General features: G+C 30.9%; 2 protein-coding genes across 3 annotated transcripts; one reads left to right on the top strand and one right to left on the bottom strand.

Moving 5' to 3' along the window:
- Positions 1–4,738: 4,738 nt before the first annotated feature.
- LOC130903024 (uncharacterized) lies at positions 4,739–11,758 on the top strand. The gene is made up of 5 exons (XM_057815292.1): positions 4,739–8,337; positions 9,561–9,885; positions 9,975–10,090; positions 10,431–10,639; positions 11,001–11,758. The coding sequence occupies exon 1, from the start codon at positions 4,828–4,830 to the stop codon at positions 7,309–7,311; it is 2,484 nt and encodes an 827-aa protein (XP_057671275.1). The 5' UTR covers positions 4,739–4,827; the 3' UTR covers positions 7,312–8,337; positions 9,561–9,885; positions 9,975–10,090; positions 10,431–10,639; positions 11,001–11,758.
- On the bottom strand, positions 10,113–14,543 carry LOC130903026 (putative nuclease HARBI1). Of its 2 annotated transcripts, XM_057815294.1 has the most exons (5): positions 14,371–14,543; positions 14,247–14,315; positions 13,844–14,150; positions 12,832–13,782; positions 11,771–12,776 (listed from the first exon to the last, which is right to left on the bottom strand). In XM_057815294.1, the coding sequence occupies exons 4-5, from the start codon at positions 13,211–13,213 to the stop codon at positions 12,028–12,030; spliced, it is 1,131 nt and encodes a 376-aa protein (XP_057671277.1). In that variant the 5' UTR covers positions 13,214–13,782; positions 13,844–14,150; positions 14,247–14,315; positions 14,371–14,543; the 3' UTR covers positions 11,771–12,027. The 2 variants fall into 2 exon arrangements, with proteins under 2 accessions (XP_057671278.1, XP_057671277.1); XM_057815295.1 differs by lacking the exons at positions 13,844–14,150; positions 14,247–14,315; positions 14,371–14,543 and adding an exon at positions 10,113–10,955 and having other exon boundaries at positions 12,559–12,776; positions 12,832–12,954.
- Positions 14,544–21,721: the final 7,178 nt, after the last annotated feature.

The raw sequence follows: 21,721 nt of genomic DNA, 5'->3' as shown, positions 1-21,721 counted from the left end.
TTACCTTAAAGTTGACGAAAGCTATAAAAATAGGAATAGAATGGAAGGAATTAAATAAAACAATATATTTTTATTTTATTTCACAAGTTTTTTGCTAGTACTACAACACGAGGCGAATCCTTGAGAAAAAAAAAGTGTCACCAACTCAAAGTAGTTGTTTTTTGTACAGAATGGCGTTTAATTTATGTAACAATCATTCGCTACAATTTGCTACAACAAGTTCTTACCTTAAAGTTGACGAAAGCTATTGCCGGGAATTGAATGGAAGGGAATAAATAAAACAATATAATTCAAGTTTATTACACAAGTCAAATAAATATCTTCCCAGTCTTTGCTAGGCAGATCGCTGAGGAAAAAAAGTGCCACCAAGACAAAGTAGTTATTTTTTTCTGAAAAGGCTAACATCGGTGATGAGTTCATCATATGCTACATTTCGTTGCAACAAGTTCTTACCTTAATGTTGACGAAAGCTATAAAATAGGAATAGAATGGAAGGAATTAAATAAAACAATATATTTCAATTTTATTTATCACACAAATAAAATATCTTTCTAGTCTTTGCTAGTAACAACACAAATTAAGAAAAGATGTCACCAGTTTGCAACAAGTCCTTACCTTAAAGTTAAGAGATGCGGCCGCCACCTATGAAGCAATTTTTAAAATAGGAATTGAAAGGAAGAGGTTCAAATGAAACAAAATCATTTTATTATATCGTCTTTAATCTCATTTTTTGTTGAAAACTTCATTTAAATTTTCTTGGATTGAAATGAAGGGAAATAGAATAATATAATTTTATTTATATTTCTTAGTTTCAACTGACAAACACACTAATAATAATATTTTGCTACAATCATTTAATAGGTTTTTCACAGAGCAAATGCAACTGAACTGAGAGATGGAAAATATCGAAATGTCAAAGATGGATTTTATTAGTTTGAAGATGAGATTGCACCGGATATAAAGAATAATTTAAAGGACACAAAACATGAATTTAATCAAAAAATTATGAATTGGTAAAAGTGAAGAGAAAAATTATTCAGCTGAATGTTTGATCGAGAGGAAAGATGTAGTGCAGGTGATGGATGAAAAGCAGATATAATCGGTGAAATCCCAGGTACTAAGCCTCACAAAACTATCTCATCAACCGAGTTCTTTTGATCAGACTAAAAAATGAGTCGTGGGGCGCGTGAAATGTCTATCAACAATCCCTTTCGCTCATATAATATTAACTACTATTTTTTATATTACGCCGAATTTCATTTTTAGTCTTTTCATTTGTTGTTAAATAGAGATGGAACTGAAGAAAATATTGAGTTATATAAAATAGAGAGCGGCAATAAAATATCATGACCAATTTCGAAGATATGATAAATTTGTGAAATAAAATTGTAAGTTGTTCTGAAGTCCCGGTAGTATCAAGTTAATTTTGAATACATATATATATATATATATATATATATATATATATATATATATATATATATATATATATATATATATATATAAGCTGTACAACAATCAACAGTACGAATGTCATGAAAATGTTAAATATGTTGAAATAAGCGGGTAGGTACTTTGAGTTTTACGTTTACGAGATAATAAGTTTGATCTGAAGAACTCTGGAATCAAGAATTTCGGAAAAATTCGAAGTCCTAAATGAATTTGATTAGTTTAAAAATAATACATTTCGAGTATTTCGCAGCACAGAAAATAAGAAACAAAAAACGAGGCAATGTGTATGACCAACAATTTTGGAAAATTGGCAAAACAATACAATTATTTACTCCTAAGAACGCGATACCAACTTCCATCTATTTTTCAAAGTTTTCCCACATTAGAAAGCGGACGCATCGGCACAGCGACGAAATTGAAAACCCTTAGTCCAATTCACGTTGCCTCGATACGATGCTGTGGTATTTCACCGGGCGATGGGAGTGGGTCACATCTACCTCATCAATGGAGGATGAAAAGAAAATAATGGGATTGAAAAACACTCCATAGAAAATTGGAAATTTCAAAATATGACAATTTATATGATATTCTGAAAACATGAATAAATAATAAAGAGAATTTTTAGTTAGTAGCACAGAAAAAAATGGTTATTCACGGTTTGCATTCGTAAATCTGTTTTTATGGAATTATTTATTATACCTACCTATATTCACGTTGAACGTTTCCATCGGGAATAAGGATTGATGATTCGTGTAGGATTGATGTAACAAAAGCAATATGGGTAATTGGTCCTTGGTATTATGTTTTACACTTCTCTCTCATCGATCTTAGAGCCTTTTGAAAAGACTAAAAATGAAATTCGGCGTAATATAAAAAATAGTAGTTAATATTATATGAGCGAAAGGGATTGTTGATAGAAATTTCACGCGCCTCACGACTCATTTTATAGTCTGATCAGAAGAACTATATGGATGAGATAGTTTTGTGAGGCTTAATACCTGGGGCTCCACCGATTATACCTGCTATTCATCCTTCACCTACACTACATCTTTCCTCTCGATCAAACATTCAGCTGAATATTTTTCTTATTTCACTCCAATTAATTCAATTTTTTCTGTTTTGATTCATCTATCGTGTCCCCAAGGAGTGGTTTAATTCCTCATTATTCTACATTAATCATTGGTATCTAATTTGTAGCTACACCCTGTATTATTTTAATTCCTTATCTTTCGTATACACTCCGTACTGGAATGTGATCTTCACTTTCGTATACACTCCGTACAAAATAGGTGAGACTAGTTAGGGGACAACGATTGACACTTTAGTTGTTTTTTGTCACTAGAATAGAGTAGAATAGAGTATAGTAGAAATAAGTAGAGTAGAGTAGATTTATGATTCTCAGTATTTCTTATTATTTGTTCCATCATTTCAGAGATTATTATATAACGATAAATCGAGGGATTTAACGTCAAAAAACATTCATATTCACTGTTGCGTATTATATAATTGGTAAAACTGAAGAGAAAGGATTTTCTAATTAGGTAAACAGAAAAATATCACTTAGGTAATGGAGAAAAGTTTGGGCTTTTCGCACTGGATATTAATTTGACAAAGTATCTGTAAAAGACTGGAATTTCGAAATGTCAAAGATGATTTCAGAAGACCCCTAGCAATTGGTTTCAATATTATAGAGAAAAACTTGTGTTTTGCGTACGAGAAAAGGAAGGAGAACAACAACCCTTCGTTGACTGCGTGGATGAATGAGAAATTGAATCTTTACTAGAGGACACAAAAGAGGAATCGAAACAGGAAAGTTTGAATTAATTGATGTGAAATGGAAAATTATTCAGCTGAATGTTTGATCGAGAGGAAAGATGTAGTGCAGGTGATGGATGAAAAGCAGGTATAATCGGTGAAACCCCAGGTACTAAGCCTCACAAAACTATCTCATCAACCGAGTTCTTTTGATCAGACTAAAAAATGAGTCGTGGGGCGCGTGAAATGTCTATCAACAATCCCTAAATATTAACTGCTATTTTTTATTTTACGCCGAATTTAATTTTTAGTCTTTTCAAAATACTTGATTGATGGAAAAAAGCGTGAAGAATAGTACCAAGGACCAATTACCCATATTGCTTTTGTTACATCAATCCTACACAAATCACTAATCCATATTCCCGATGAAAACGTTCAACATGAATATAGAGAATGTTTTGATCAAAATTAGTTGGCTGAAAGGTTAATAGATATCTTTTCATTTGTTGTTGACTAGAGATGGAACTAAAGAAAAAAATATATAGTGAAAAGATTGCTTCGTACTAACAGAGGACGAAGATATGATTAAATTATTAAATGAAATTGTAAGTAGTACAACAACCCCATAGTTGACTTGGTAGATGAACAAGAAATTTAACCACTTCTAGGGGGTACAAGAGATAAATCGAAACAAGAAATATTGGGATTTATTAAAATATCTTGGAAGGCCCTAAAATCAAGACTCCGTAGAAAACTTAAAATTTCGAAATGTTTAGAATGTGAGACCCTGTATTTATCAGTAGTTTGATTCCTTATTTTTGACAATCCAATTACTGTAAATATACAAATAATAAAGTTGAAGCAGGAAATTTCAAATAAATACAAGTTGAAAGATAAACAAAACCGTTTGATCAGACTAAAAATTTGTCTTTTGGAGCGAGTTACGTCAATGAACATTGTTTATTAAGCTTTATTGTATAACGCCGACGAGGCACTTTGTAAAACATATAAATATTGTAAACCTGTAATAAATTGAGATTCTGTTTTGTTAATGTATTGAAAAAACGTTTCTCAACGTGTAATTCGTTTTTAAAAACGCCTTTTCGAAGTTCAGTAACGTAATTGGCGCAGTCAGTAGGATATTTCGGAAATTTAACGTATCGCACGGGAAATTTTTCGTTTCAACGATTAACCGAAATATTCGAATTTGTGTTCGGAAACTGTGAATTTGAGTCCATATCGAAGAACTGTAGATAGTTCGAGTGGACATCGAGCAATTCCGTCGGTTCCAGTGGACGACACCAGTGAAGAACTTAAGAAGAGCTAGAAAACGAGGACCACGATTTTCCTGGGCTAAGAACTAACATCGTTCCAACCTTTAGGACCCCTAGAATATGATAGCTTTAGTTGTAACGTAAGTGCTCATTATTATTTCCTTTTTCCACATCCAATAATTTAGTAGTTATATAAATATATAATCGTTAGTATATTTTGATGAGCGAATTTGACGTAGAAAACATAAGTATATTATTTGAAAGAATTTTAAGTTTTCGACCAAGCGAGGATAAAAATTTTGAAAATAGTTCTAATGAAAATAGTTTAGAAAATATAGATTTAAAAATGACTACATCAGGTACGAACTACCAATTACTTAAATTATATTTAGATTCAATTCCAAATTTTGATGGAAACCCTCATACGCTTAATATATTCATTGGTAATTGTGAAAGTTTTATTTCTGCGTTTGCTAGTAATTCAGATAATGCGTTAAACACATTTTTATATAGAGCTATTATTGGAAAATTAACAGGTAGAGCTCAAATATTAATTGGTTCGCGCACAGAATTAAAAACATGGGATGAAATCAAACAAGCTTTAAATTTAAGTTTTGGGGATCAACGAGACATTGACTGTTTAGTTCAAGATCTCATTAACCTAAAACCATTTAAGAATGAAACCCCTTATAATTTTGGTATGCGATGCCAAGATTCTAGGAGCCTCATTATTTCTAAATTAAACACTTTACATTTTGACCCAAGTGAAAAACCCTTACATCTTAGGAACTACGATAATTTAGCTTTAAAAACTTTTGTTCGTGGTTTACCTTTACCGATACAAACTAACATACGTTTACGATCACCTGACAGTCTAGAAAAGGCAATGAGCTTAGTTGTAGAAGAAGAAAACTTTTTGTACTCTACCCAAAGATCAAGTAATTTGAATTCAAATGTGTCATTCAAACCTAGTTTGAGAGTTACACCTACTAGAACACAAAATATCAACCTTTATCCCACAAATCATAACAATGTACAACCATTTCAACCACCCCGTCCAATAATTCCACCTAATTTAATAACTAATCCTCCAGCATCATACCCATCAAGGTATACACAACATTCTCCTACAAATCCGTCTTACAGTAATTGGCGTCCAAATAACAATTATCCAACTCAACGTCATCCATTTTTCACAAACCAAAACTACAACCCGATACAAAGACCCTCACAATCACCACAGAATTTCAATCAACCTCAAAATATTCGTCCTAATAATCCGCAATATAATCGGCCAAATAATTCACAAGCTTTCAAACCAGAACCAATGGATATCTCTTCAGGAAATACTGTACTTAAATCCCATTCGACACCCAAATTCACATCTGCAGAACTTTTTAATCAATCTGTAGATAATTCTGATTCTCATGATCAATTTTATTCGGAAAATCCAAATTATTATGAAAATATCGACGACGCTGATATAAACAATTATTATACACAGGAAACAGAACATTCTTATGTAGATAATCCGACGAATTCTAAAGATTTTTACACAGATTACCGCAAACTAAATGAAAAGACCATTCAAAACCGTTATCCAATCCCAAGAATAAGTGAGATTATGGACAGACTAGGAAGAGCTAACTATTTTACATCCCTGGATTTAGCTAGTGGCTTCCACCAAATCGAAGTTGACCCCGAAGACGTACCCAAAACTGCCTTTAGTAACCCACAAGGTCACTTTCAATTCCAGAGAATGCCTTTTGGACTCAAGAATGCCCCATCCACGTTTCAAAGCGTAATGGACAATGTATTACGAGGACTTACTGACGAAACCTGTATTGTTTACCTTGACGACATCCTAATTTACAGTACTTCTCTTCAAGAACACATACAAAGAGTTAAACAAGTATTTGACAGACTGAGAAAATTTAACTTAAAGATACAACTTGACAAATCCGAATTCCTTCAAAAATCAATAGTATACTTAGGTCATATAATTACCCCCGAAGGTGTAAAACCTAATCCTGAGAAAATTTCTGTAATCAAAAACTTTCCGATTCCCAAAACCCAAACCGAAATCAAAAGTTTCCTTGGACTTCTTGGATATTACCGCCGTTTCATACCAAATTTTGCCAAACTGACCAAACTCATGACTAAATGCTTGAAAAAAGGAATGCGAATAATTCATGATAAGGAATTCATAGACTCTTTTCAAAATTGCAAAGAAATTTTAACAAACGATCCTATATTACAATATCCAGACTTTTCCAAACCAATGATTCTAACAACCGATAGTAGTAACTATTCCCTTGGAGCAGTATTATCACAAGGTACCGTTCCAAATGACAAACCTATAGCTCACGCCTCACGAACCCTGAACGATTCAGAAATCAATTACTCTACGATTGAAAAGGAATTACTTGCAATCGTATGGGCTTGCAAACACTTTCGACCCTATTTGTACGGACGACAATTACACATATATACTGACCACAAAGCCCTAACCTGGCTTTTCAAGTTAAAAGAACCCAACTCAAAATTAGTGAGATGGCGTTTGAAATTAGAAGAATACGACTATAAAATATTTTACAAATGCGGATCTTCAAATGTTGTGTCTGACTGTCTAAATAGAATACAAATTAACGCTTTAGAAACTGATTCAATTATTAATAACCCCGGTGACACGAATGACGAAATTTTAGAATTCTTACGAGAGTTCGAAAACTCTTTAGAACAAGAAAACAATTCTATCAATCAATCAAATCAATCAAAAGTAAATATTATCTCAGATGTACAAATACCGCTAAAAATACCACTAATATAGCTCCAAATTTACGAGACGAACTCAATACACCTGAACCTAACTGGACGAAACCTTCTACCCCTAAATTCAATTCCTCAACTATTCATTCAGCTTTTGAAACCACTAACCAAGGAATTCCTATATTAGATGAAATTATTAATAACAAAGTTTACCAAATTTTAGTATATCCAAATTTATATCAAAAACTAGACATCTCTCACGATACATACGAAAATCACAAGATTACGAAAGTTAAAATTCCAGAAAATGACAACGAACGTTTTATATTCGAATTTTTAGTAGAAAACACAGATCTTAACAACACATTCTATCTCTATTTTAACAAAGACAACATGTATCATGATTTTAATAGAGTTTATTTGAAACATTTCTCTTCAAATCAACCAAGACTTATCAAATGCACTAAAATAGTTAATACGGTATCAGATAAAGAAGAACAGATCCTTTTACTCAGAAATTATCACGAAAGCAAAACCACACACAGAGGAATTCAAGAAACCTTCGAAAAATTAAAAATAAATTACTATTGGAAAAATATGAAAAAATCGATTACTAATTACATTAATTCTTGCGAAATTCGTCAGAAAAATAAATATGCTAGAGAAAAGCCTTATGTTCCGCTAATGTTAACCGAAACTGCATCAAAACCATTTCAAATTATACACGTCGACGTTTTTGTTTACAACGGAAAATCTTATCTAACCTTAACAGATGCATTCACAAAATTCGCACAAGCAATGCACATTGCTTCTAAAACAGCTGTTATTATAAGTAAAACTCTAATAAAATATTTTACATCATTCGGAGTACCACAATTAATTGTTTTAGATAAAGGTGCAGAATTCCATAACGATACTATTAAAGAACTTTTGGCATTACACAAAATTAAAATATATTCACCACAACTGGTCATCATGAATCCAACTCCATAGCTGAAAGAGTTCATTCAACCTTGATTGAACATCTTAGAATACTACGAGAACTTTACCCCGACGAAGATGATTTAATGGATTACGCAATAATAGGGTACAATAATTCTATACACAGTTCTACAAATTTTACTCCTTTTGAACTTACCTTTGGTCATACAGATTCTAGAAACCCAAACGAAATTTTTATACCCCAAACTTTCTATAATGACTATGTAGACAATCATCGAACAAAGTTACAATATGTTTATAAAGATGTACAAGAAAAATTAAAAACAAATAAGAAAAAAAATTTACAAAAACGAAATACTAACGGTGATTCGAATAGTGAATTCAAAATTTGTCAAATTGTATACAAGCATAATCCCAAAAAACGAAATAAAAAAGACAAACGTTTCCTAGGTCCTTTCGAAATTACTCAAATACTTGACAGAAATCGTGTTGAAATTTCTGGAAAATTACTTAAACATAAAAAATTTAAAGCACATAAAGAAATTGTTCACATAAAGGAACTAAAAAAACCTCCCGTTTCATTTTCTTTTTTTGGACCGCTGAAGGAAGACTAGATGCACCCAAATTCCATAACCTAAACGATAATCCTGGCCTCCTACCCTTACGACTAGGCACTGCTCATATACAAACCGACTTCTGGACTTTCATACATGTTTATGACATTACAAATATAACTGATCATTTTCTAAATTTAAAGGACCATTATGATAACCTATACGACTATTTTTCAAATCATCCTAGCATGTTCAACTTCACAGAGTACTTTGATAACTCCTACCACATAATTCGAATAATAGAAAATAAAATCACTTTACAAATAGAACAATTAAACCCATTATGGGGAAAACATGCGAAACGATTTCTTTTTGACGGAATTGGCTCAGCAATAAAATTTATAACAGGTAATTTAGATCAAGAAGATGCAATCCGATATTACGAAGCTATTAAAACCTTATCTAATAATCAGAATAATATCAAAACATTACTTACACATCAAATTACATTACTAGAATCATCTATTAAATCATTCGAAAATAATTCCAGAATACTATCCCGCAATCAAGAAATATTGAGCTCACGTATTAATGATTTACAAAAAGAATTAAGGAATATATGAACAGAAATGATAGAAACTTACCATTTCTTTTCAATTGAACAAATTGTTTCCCAATTTTCGACCAGTTTTCAAATCATTTATGACATACTCGACAGAATAGATACTAAAGCGGGATTTACATTTACGAGTACTCGGATCCGAGTTACCCTACTTGGAGACAAACTCTGAAATGTAAATGTTTACTTGTACAGTGTTCCCACTTGGATACGAGTTAGTATCAAGTAGAGCGCAAACCGAGTCCTGTCTCCAAGTAAACGTGGTTATTGAGAGTTAAAATGGCGGAAACTAAATTTTCGGCGGAACAGATGGAACAATTTATTGATATTTATCGATCTTTTGATTGTTTATGGGATGTGAAGTGTAAAGAATACCGTGACATTAACAAAAGAAATAACGCCTATGAAGCAATGGCGGATATTATGAACATTACCATAGAACAAGTGAAGAAAAAAATAAATAACATTCGTTCCACGTACCTTCAGGAAAAGAAAAAAGTCGATATATCAAAATCTACAGGTAAAAAAACCAGTTAAGCAATATTTTCTTTTCTTTAATACAATAATAATAAAAGCAAAGATAGAACTTGTTTGCATTTTTATTTACAGGGTCTGGTACGGAGGATATTTACACACCAAATTTATCTTGGTTTGGTAGTATGACTTTTTTGGATGATGTCACTACGCAGAGAAAGACAAATTCCACGCCATCAGTTGTAAAATGCGTGAGTTCATAAACGAAAGCCATTATTTAGTGTTTAGTCATTTATTAATAAGTAACAATAAATTATTTTCATATGTTGAAAAATCAAAATCAAATAATTTCTAAATATGTTTCCACTGAAAATCAATTTGGCCTTCATTATAAAAATATTCTGCAAATTCGTTACGTATTGAATGCGCGACTTCACTCGCATTGTTACTTCCTTGATGAGCTATTCCTCTCATACTTGTTGGAATATCTTCAAGCTCGTAATTTAGGGTAACCTCTTGGCATTGTTTTTTTAAGAAGTTATGTAAGACACATGCGGTTAAAACGATTTTATCAATAGTTTCTACTTTTAGACAAATTGGTTTTCTAAATATTCGAAAACGTGATGTCAAAATACCAAAGGCATTTTCTACTACTCTACGTGCACGACAGAGTCGGTAATTAAAAACTTTCTGTTTTGCATTAAGAGGCCTGTTCCTTGGAAATGGTTTTAGAAGATTCTTTGAAAGAGCAAATGCCTCATCCCCTAGCATAACATACGGTACTGGCTTAATGCGATTTGGTAAGCATTTATCAGGTGGTAGATTTAAAGTGGCTTCTTGCAATGCTTGATTTAATGTACAATTTTTGAAGATACCTCCATCTGATATACGTCCATTGCAACCAACATCAATATACAAAAAATTATAGTTTGCGTCTGCTAAAGCGAATAACACTATACTATGTGTGCCCTTGTAATTGAAATAGTAGGATCCTGCATTGGGCGGTGCTTCTATTACAATATGTTTGTCGTCTATAGCACCAATGGTATATGGAAAATTCCACTTGTTTTCAAATTCCTTGGCAATTTTTTCCCACTCGCCTTTTGTGCAAGGAAACTAGAAATAAATGTATACATTAATTTACAAATTTAATTATTTTAGGTGAAAAAATCAACAAATAAAGAACACAATACAAAAATCACACAAGAAACTCCCCGAAGTACCAATTCGGAATCACAGTGTGGTAAACGAGCTCGTCGCCAAGAAACAAATGTAGATAGAGGGTTAGAAGATGCCGTAAATAGTCTAAGTGCAATATGTAAGGAAGATTCGACGGAATTTGATAAGTTTGGAGAGAGCGTCGCGGCACAGCTTAAAGAAATGCCTTTAGAAGATGCGTTGCAACTACAATTGGACATTCAGCAGCTCATCACACATAGAAGATTAAAGATATTGAATCAGCGCAAAATATCCAGTAAAAATATACCGACACCTTCTTCCAGTCATTCTTCTCAGTCAACCTATTCAGCATCACTTGACAACGTCACATATCGTGGGAGTAACGCAATTTTTGAAGCAATGGAAAGTGCCAGAATTACGGAAGACTATTTATCCATCTAATGATTTTTGTAAATTAAAAGATGTTAGAAATTAAGAATTAATATGAAAAAAAAGTTGTGAAAAATGTTTGGTTATAATAAATATATAAAATAAGTGCAACCTTTTATTAAATACCACAGACCACACCAGACACGCAACTCAATAATCTGGAAGTGGCAGACGAGAGAAACAGTTGTTGTTCTTCTCTCTCATCGCGATATAAAACGTACCTAGGTGGCGCTCTTGGCCGACGAATAGCGGGATTTTTAATTTTGAATTAAAATTTAATTTAAAATGTTTTTAAACATGTAGAAAAATAATTGAAACAAAAATTGAGCTTTGTCAAATTGTATTTGCATAAGTACAACAAAGATTCACAATAATAATAATGCTATGCCACATCTTTTCATAACAAACACAGACTGAATGAGAACTAGTAACATTAGATCATAGGGATTCCAAGAAAACTGAAACAAAACGTTATGCAAGAGGACAAAGTTGTTTGTAAATGTGGACCCAATGAATCAGAATTTGATGGTACTGTAGGTGTATGAATTGTCCAAGAAGTAGACATTTAATGGTATTGTTATTATTTATGCAAAATTTTTCTTTTTGTGCGTGCTGACATTTGCCGGCTGGCTTCAGATCTTAAATTTCGGACAAGTCTTGTACAGTACCATGGGATTCCGATTCTACATATACTTTTAAGTAAAAAATCTTTCAAAAAGTAAAAATGTTCCTCACAAGTAATAAATGAGAAATCAATTTCTTGGTTAAGCAAATTTGTTGCTACATCTTGTAGGTTATTCTTTTCACAAATAATCGGTAGCTTATTCTCTAAAACTGTAATACCAATACCAACCGCAATAACGAACTGTTTAGAAGGATAAAACAATTTATTCTTAGAATTTGAGAATTCCTTACTGGAAATAAATTGATTACATGGCTCAGTGTCATCTGAGCTCAAGATGTAACTGCATCTATCGCAAACAAAGTTTGAAAATAATTTTTTAATTATAAAACCGCTGACATAAGCAACCGATAATGTCTGAAGAGAACCAATTTCTACAGCATTTGCAATGTCAACAGCAAATGCACTAGAGTTGCTGTAATTACTTACTGAGGTGCCTGCAATTTCAATACTTCTTATAAATTTATATTGATTTACTCTTCTGAATGCATCTTCCCAAAACGAAGTGTGGCCTGATTCTTCGGAAACGATGCATTTAAACGGCTTGCCATCAGGTGCAACTCTAGCTGAAGCATTTAGGCTGTCAAATAACTCATCCATTTCTTGAATAAAGGTTGCAGTAGCTAATGATCGTGGTGGCAAAATGTCTAAAACAATAAAAATAATTAATTAGTTATTAATAATTGTGAGGGAGCCACTTACTTTGTTGCACTAAATTATATAAATATACAGACACTGTTCGGCTCAAGGTTTGTGCAGCAACTTTAACTTTCATAGCTGTTTGGCCTACTGGATATAAATAAAAATCTTTTAACTTATGTAGACTGCGAAAGATCAGTGGATTTTTCTTGTCTTGCTCATAAGCAATTTTTATATCTGACCACCTGGCTTGCATTAATTGTTGTTGAGTAGCAACGGTTACAGTGGGAAGCAAAATATTATATTTCCGAAATAGGTTCCGAAAACATTTCAATAGATGTGGCACATCAAATATGGTAAATATTTTCAATTCATTGTGCACAAAGTAAGGATTATTAATGTCTGATCCCATGTCTTTTATAGCTCTCACGTTAGCAGTGCCCATGTCACAAATGGTGGCCACTATGGGAATGTGAGCCTTACTCGCAGCATCTAACACCTCTCTCAGTACACACTGCAATTTCTGTGCAGAAACGCCGTTGGCTGTAAAGTAATAGGCAAGAGGTTGTTTCCATGCTCAGCAAATTCCTTGGGCAAAGAAGACTAGGGCATATCTTGCCAACTGCCTGGTTCTCTTACCGCTTCCACAATCTTCCAGACCTTCGATACAATCAGCCGATGGATTATATTTTATATGTTCCCTTATTGCCATCTCATCAAAGGCCAGCGTGCAAAAACGATCCTTTTCATCAAATCGTTAAAGGCAGTGCCCCAGATGAAGGAAAAGGCGTTCATTAATTCCCACATCGAAAGGAATGCTCTGCAGTAATGAAAAAAGTGTTCTTCTTGATGGAAGTACTAAGAGACGTTCTAATAAAGCATAGCATTTTGGGCTTCGTTTATAAATCGCTAAAGACATTATTTTGTCATCCAGTGTCCACCGTCTTCCATGTGGCGAGCGCTTGGCACAACGAATCTGAGACATCATAAAGTTAGATATGGTAGATGGCATGCCTGCAAGGAAAAAAATTATTAGTTTAGAAGTAAATACAAATTATAATTACTTGTTGTTTACTTTTGAAACAATTATTCATTGCTATATTTTCTAAAGTTTTAATCCTTTTCCCTTTTTGTTTGCAAACTTTTTATAATTTTCTTATGCGACCCTGCTTCCTCTTCACAATAACCATCAACTTTTGCTTTCTTGGTGTTATCTGTGTTGAACACAAGCCTTCAACGTCCTTAAAAAGAGTCCTTCTACATCTAACTGTACTTGAAATTGGTGTGACAGTCCGTTGGGATGGTGACTGCGAGGAATTTGTTTTCTCATGTTCAATAACTTCACTGTTTGTATTACTTAATGATTTGAAATCCAAAAGAGTCTAAGAAATTGAATTTCAATTAACACCTAAGTTATGTTTTATTGCATAAAGCAAGATAAAAGCAAATCATCTAGAATAATATGTAAAATTCAGTACCTGTGGTTCTGGCTTTATTATATATTGGGATATAATGTTTACTTTTTTATTTGCTATCTGGTCCAGTCCCTAAAATTATTATTTTCATTGTAAAATACAAACCTAATTAATATTAGAATACAACCTTCATAACATGGTCCTTCTGGACTTCCAGAATTGTGGGCACTGCATCAGCTTTCAAACGTAAAACTGAGGTACACGGCACAAATCTATCTTTTGTGAAATGCTCATTGCAGATTCTAACATGGCCACATAGTGGTCTATATTTCATTCCCATAGCTTCCTGCCATATTTGCGACCTGTAACACACATGTAATTATTGTACATTGTAAAATAGCAACCTGTTTTTTAGTTTCATCTGGTACAGCTCGATTTTAATCTTTGCAGTAAGGAAACCTCAGTAATAAAAAACCAAACATTCATCTAACATGCATAAACGTATGGGTACTTACACAACAAGATAATAAATTTTCTGTTTACCTGTCTGCGCTACGGGAATTATATATTTCGGGTTTCGAAATATATTTTTAAAAAAACTTTATTTTTGAATATTTATATGAATACAATTAATCTCAAGATCGAACTAATTATAAACATTAAATATCATCGAATTGTTTACAAACATCTTATTTATAATAAAATAGTGCTGATACATGTTTACGTTATTTGATACAAAAATAGAATAAATGCTGATAGATGTTTATCATATTTGATACAATGGTATTGTTTTAAAAATGTCCTTCAGGAATTCTTCGCATGTAACTCCTCCATCCCTAAGAATGAAAAATGACGGAAGTATTTTTCATCCTTTGTTTTCTTTCCTCTTCTAGTTCAATGTCTTCTTTCTTCATTTCTTCTATTTTCTGTTTTCTTACAAACTTATATTTATATTTTCGAATTATCCAAAATATTATTAAAATTATACAAATTATTATTATTACAGTAAATAGTCCTATCGATACATGACTTTGTGGATTATAAATTTCGTGAATTGGTTTTATATTCTTAGCGATGTTATTAATTTCATACAATTTATTAAAATCTATATTAGTTAAATTAGGGGATTTATAAATTTGATTATTCAAAAATTTAAAGTTTAATTTCGGTAGTATTATTGATTTCCCTTTTTTAATTTGAACATTAGTTGAGAAAATTTCACTTCCTACTTGAATACTACAATTTTTTGGAATTTTTATAAGTGATGGATACATTAATTTAAAATAGCGATCTGATACACATTTAGAAATTACATCAGTTTCTAAATTTGGAATCACTAAAAGTTCATCATTCGTTACTTGTTCCAATATTGTTTCTTGAAGATTAATTTCACTAATAACACAATTTTTACCGGAATGTCCATTTAAAAGTTCAACAGTACAGTTATCTTGTAATTTGAAAGTTTCTTTACAATAATATTTTCCTTCTAATTCAGGGCATTCTTCTTTGATGAAAGTAACTTCTTTTTGACTTCTGGCCAAGTAAGGTTGCGGAGGGATAAATATTGTATGGTTTTGAATTACGGGGTATAAATGGAAAAATTCATAGGTTTTAGGTTTAAGGATTGGAACATGGGTAGCAAAAATTATTTTAGATTTGGAAAAGGTTACTTGTGAACCAAGAAAGAGATAATATGTCAAAATATTATTAAATTTTGGTATTTGTTCTTTATTATAAATGGTGTTTAAATATTTTATAATTTCCAAAATTTCTTGGCTTGATATAACTGAACTATGAATTGTATTTAATTTAGAAAACGTTATTGCATTCTCGATATTATCAATTAGTGTAATTAAACTCTGACAATCCAGATTAATTTGTGCAATTGTACTTTGAAATGTTATAAAATTATTTAAAGTTATTATTTTATTTTCAATTGAAATGTGAAATTTCTCTAAATTATCAAAAAGTTTCCGTTGATTATCCCATAGAGTCGTAATCGACTTGTTATAATGATCAATTAATTTTTTATGTAATGATATTTGTAAATTAACTTCGTGAATTATTTGTTTCTGATTTTGTTGTAGAACATTTATAGCGTTATTATATCTTTCTTCATCATCAGAATCTAAAGTTCCAAAAAGCCATTTATCTATTTTGCCTACAGCATTTATTAGTCCTCTTTTCAATCTTAAATGTGGATAAATATTTTCTGATTTTTTATCTAAAGTGTTAATTAAAATTTCTGTTCTACTCGAAGATTGTTCAGCTAAGTTATGGTATGAAATAGGATTTGTTGCGTTCGCTTGAGATAAATTATTTCTTAGGTTATAATAATATTGTTTTAAATTATTGATTTGTTTATGAATGAATTCTAAATCTATATAGTAGATGAAAGTATGTTTAGTATGTATAAGATTACTAGTTCCTAAATTGATAGGTAATAATAAGTTATTTACATTTGTAACTGTTATGTCTTCCGTCTTGATCGTCTTGTAAAGTAATAGTAACATTAATACTATTGTCGGCTTCATTATCTGTAACAATTTTTCTGTTTTAATTTTTTGGTTTTCTAATTATATTTTTATGATATGTTCCTTTGTTTGTTTCTAGTAATATGCCAGAATCTTTTACAATTTCGGCTTTTTTGAATTTAGGTAGTTTCTTGTCTCGAAATTTTGTTTTTATGTAGGCTATGTTCTGATTTTCATAGGATAAGGGATCATTTCTATTTTCGTTTCTCTTATTAATTATTTTTTCTTTAATGTTAGCATTTCTATCTTTAATTTTTTCATATAATAATTTGGAGGTTTCTTTGTGATTTTGTATGTAATTAGATATTATTAAATGATCGTCTAAATCGAATGGATCAGGGTTATTTATATGGCCTTTAATAATTTCAAATGGCGTGAATTGCGTTACCGAATGAATTGAATTATTATATGCTAATATTGAGTGTTTTATCAATTGATCGGGAGTCAAATCGTTATTATTGTCTTTTATGCATCTAAAATGTTCGATTAAACTGGAATGAAAACGTTCAACAGGTGAATTAGAATTGCTATTTTTAGACGTGGTATAATGTAACTCAATTTTGTGTAATTTGCAAAAGTCTTGTAGGTCATTATTCTTAAATTCTGAACCACAGTCAGCTGTTATTTTATAAGGTAACCCATGATGAGTAACGTAATTTAATATGTTATCAACAACTGAAGTTCCATTCATACCTGACATTGAATAAGCTTGACCGTATCTAGAAAAAGCATCTATTATGGTTAAATATGATTGGTTTGCTATTTTAAAGGTGTCAATGTGAATGTGCTCAAATGGTCTACTAGCTGTTGGAGTTAAATTGAATTTTATTATCGGTGGATTTCTATCATATTTATTCTTTTGACATGTTTCACAATTATTAACGAAATTTTCTATGTCTTGTATCATTTTGGGCCAGTAATATTTTTCAGTTAGTGATTTTTTTAGTTCGTTGATCCCTCTATGTCCTTTCTTATATATATGATAATATTCTAATTTTTCTCTTTGTTCCTCCTCAGTTAAAATATCCTTTACTACATTTATGCAATGAATAAATTTGAATGATGCGTTTTTGAAATATTTTTGTACGGTGGCTATAAATTGTTCTGGTTTTAGAGGTTCTCTAAAGTATAATGCGTAAAGTAATTTTGGGTCGATATATTCTTTGACAAATTGAATTATGTTACTTTCTAAATCTCTTTTGGATAAAATTACATATATACGAGTATTATCAAAACATTTTTCTCTTTTAATTCTTATATTATTTACTTCTCCGCTTGTTATTAAAATTTGATGTTTATATGTATTCAATGATCTATTGGAAATTGGAATTTCTAATATTGGATTTTCTAAAGAAGAATGTATAGTTTCTAAATCTGAATCTCTATTTAACGGTGGTCGTATTTGAATATCTGATATAATGTTTATTTTGTTATTATTTATATTTTTATTTTGTATAATTTCTTCGACATCGTCTAAATATGATAAGTCAGGTAATAATTCATCATTTATCGGTTCAAAATCATTTGGTAAGTTATCAATTTCTCTTTGAATTATTGAATCTAAGTCGTCGATATTAACATTAAGTGATTCTGTTTCTAAAGCATTTACGTCACAGTCTGGTTTTATTCGTGATAATGGGTCTGCTACTAGATTGGATTTTCCTTTTAAATATTTAATTTCGTAATCATATTCTTCTAGTTTCAATCTCCATCTTACTAATCTTGAGTTTGGTTCTTTGAGTGACATTAACCATTGTAAAGGTTTATGATCCGTGTATATAGTGAATTTTCTTCCAAATAAATAAGGTCGATAATATTTACATGCCCATACTATTGCTAATAGTTCCTTTTCTATTGTTGAGTAATTCGTTTCTGCGTCGTTTAATGTTCTTGAAGCATAGGAAATTGGATGTCCTTCTTGAGATAATACTGCTCCTATTGCGTAGTTTGATGCATCAGTTGTTAAATCAAATTTTTTATTAAAATCTGGGTAGGCCAATATAGGTTCTGATGTTAAAAGTTGTTTACAAGTATTAAAACAATTTATAAATTCTTGCGTATGTTCTACTTTTCTATCTTTTTTTAAGCATGTCGTCATAGGTTTAGTAATTTTTGCGAAATTTTTAATAAATTTTCTATAATATCCTAATAATCCTAGAAATGATTTAATTTGTTTTTGAGTATAAGGTATAGGGAAATTTTTTATAGCTTTAATTTTTTTTGGGTTAGGTTTAATTCCTTCTGGTGTAACAATGTGTCCAAGAAATTCTACTTCTTTGCATAAAAATTCACATTTGTCCAATTGAATTTTTAACTGGGCTTCTCTTAGTTTATAAAATATTGCTTGTAGATTTTGCATGTGTTCTTGTAAACTTGTGCTAAATATTATGATGTCATCCATGTATACTAAACAAATTTTATTCTGTAGTTCTTGCAAAATTTCGTCCATTACTCTTTGAAATGTTGCGGGTGAATTCTTTAATCCAAAGGGCATTCTAAGAAATTCGTAGTGTCCATTATCTACACTAAACGCTGTCTTTTCTATCGATTCTTCCGACATTTGGATTTGATGAAAACCACTAGCCAAATCTAATGTTGTGAAGTATTGCGCTCTTCTTAATTTATCTAATATATCAGTAATATTTGGAATCGGGTATCTATCAGAAATGGTTTTTTCGTTTAATTTCCTATAATCAATTACTAATCTCCATTTTTGTTTTCCGGATGCATCTAATTTCTTACTAACGATCCATATAGGTGAACTCCAAGGGGAATATGATGCTCTTATTATTCTTTTTTCCAACATCTCATTGATTTGCTTTTGTACTTCCTCTTTGTGTACGTATGGGTATCTATAAGATTTTACATGTACAGGAATTTCATCTGTTGTCTTTATTGAATGTTTTATTTTGGATGTAAATGTTAGTGGATCTCCTGGTTTAAGAAAAATATCGGAAAATTTCTTACATAATTTAATTATATTATTCTTTTCTTCCTCGTTCATATGACTAGTTCGAATTAGTTTACTTATATCTATTTTATTTTTTTGCCGATCATAAGTTTCGTGCCTATTATGATTTTCGTTAATTAGTTTTTTATCTTCTTTTGAATAATTAAAATTGTGAATTTCGTATTGATTTATTTCAAATGGTTGAGCTTTAAGGGGTTCATTTAAAGTTATAGGTATTGTTTTAAATGATTCATTTATAATCTCAACTATAGCATAACCATTTCGAGCTATTGTTAGTGTTTCTGGAATATATGCTTTTCCTAATTGTGTTTTGTTTATTAATATTTCTCCATTTAATACATTTACTGGTACAGACTTTAATAATTTTTCAGTCGGTCCAATGTCAAATGAGAACTTTATGTCAGTTGGTTTTCTAAATTTTATTGGAATTGAAACGTTTTTGTTATTTAATTGTTTGTTAGTAAAATCAATATTTAATTTCATTCTCATCATGTCCTCTATACCTAATATTCCGTCAAAAAAGTCGTGAAAATCGTATAAAATAAAATCTATTGTATCATTATAATTGAATTCTTTAAATGCTGGGATTTTTGCCTGATGCCGAATTATTTTACTAGTTAATGATGTTCTAATTTCTACATTTGAGTTATATATGCATTGAGGATAATATTTCTCTACAATTGAAGGTTTTAATATTGATTTGTTACTTCCTGTGTCTATTAATAGTTTTAAATTTGGTTTTTTAATTTCAATATAAGGTAAAGGGTTGTTTGCGGCTATATTTATTTCAATTATTTTTAATTTTTCTTCCGAGGCTCTTTCCGAAAATTTACAATTCGATCGTTATCTTCTTCGCGTTCAAACAAATGGTGAAAATCAATTATTTCTTCTTCTTTATTTTTGTAATTATTATTATATAGTTCTTCGGATGTAAAATTTGGATTATTTCGTGATTTGAAATATTTGTTATTATTTGTATTATTATTATTATGATTATTATTTATATGTCTACTAGGTCTGTCAGAAAAATTTCTCGATGTCGTTGACATCGGTTCTGGTCTAGGTAAACGATTTACAGGTATTTGGTTCGGGCGAAAAACATTTTTCTTAGGACCAAATACTTGCGCATTCGTTGGGTAATTTTGTCTTCTTTGCGGTATTGGATTTACGTTTATAGGTTGACTAGGGAAATTATTGTTATTATTATATCTTTCATTATAATAGTTGTTATTATTATATCTATCATAATTATTATTATTAGGTTGTCGGTAGAAAGAATTATGATTATGTTGATTGTTTCTATTATTTCTTGATGGATTCATTTGAACATTGTTATTATTATATTTAACTTTAGGTTCGTAAAATTGACCATAAAGTTTTTCGAAATTCTCAAATTCGTCTACATAAGCCATAGCGTCTTCCAGAGAGTTAGGCTTTTTTAAGTACATATTATTACGTATAACGCCTGAACATCCCGCAATAAAAGTGTTCAAAGCTGTTTTCTCACAGTGATTAATTTGACATCTTTTATCAATCTCTCCTAGGTTTAAATTATTACTAATAATTTGTATAGTTTGACTTTTCAATAATTGCAATCTATTACCAAATGCTATTAAATTTTCATTTTTAAATGGTCTCGTTCTCGTTAATTCTTGCAAAATACAATCCAAATCGCGCCTATCTGCAAAACACTGAATCAACGCTTCTTTTAATTTAAACCATGTATTCAACTCAATTCTATTTCCCACCATTAACTCGGCTTTATCTATTAATTTTTCTTGAATACATTCTAATACGTGATTATTAATGTCTTGATCATTATAAATTGAATACGTCTCTATTAGGTTTTCACATCGATTTATAAATTTATTTAAAGTATTTTTATTTCCGTCGTAAGGTTTAATATTCTCTAACTTTAATTTGAATAAATCCCAATTTAGGGTTTTTGGGCTTGACGTTGCCATTTTTATATATTCTGGTTTATCTTTTAAGTTTAATTCACTAAATGTATTTAATAATTTATCAAAATCGTT

The sequence above is a fragment of the Diorhabda carinulata genome, chromosome Y (assembly GCF_026250575.1).
Source record: "Diorhabda carinulata isolate Delta chromosome Y, icDioCari1.1, whole genome shotgun sequence".
NCBI classification, from domain to species: Eukaryota; Metazoa; Arthropoda; class Insecta; order Coleoptera; family Chrysomelidae; genus Diorhabda; species Diorhabda carinulata.
This window is presented reverse-complemented; position numbering and strand designations above follow the sequence as displayed.

Bases quoted from the DNA above. Each gene is read 5' to 3' on its own strand.
- LOC130903026 (XM_057815294.1), bottom strand. From the start codon at position 13,213: ATGGGCACTGCTAACGTGAGAGCTATAAAAGACATGGGATCAGACATT. The intron at 12,777-12,831 runs GTAAGTGGCTCC...TTATTGTTTTAG, and splicing joins ATATAATTTAGTGCAACAAA to ACATTTTGCCACCACGATCA.
- LOC130903024 (XM_057815292.1), top strand. From the start codon at position 4,828: ATGACTACATCAGGTACGAACTACCAATTACTTAAATTATATTTAGAT.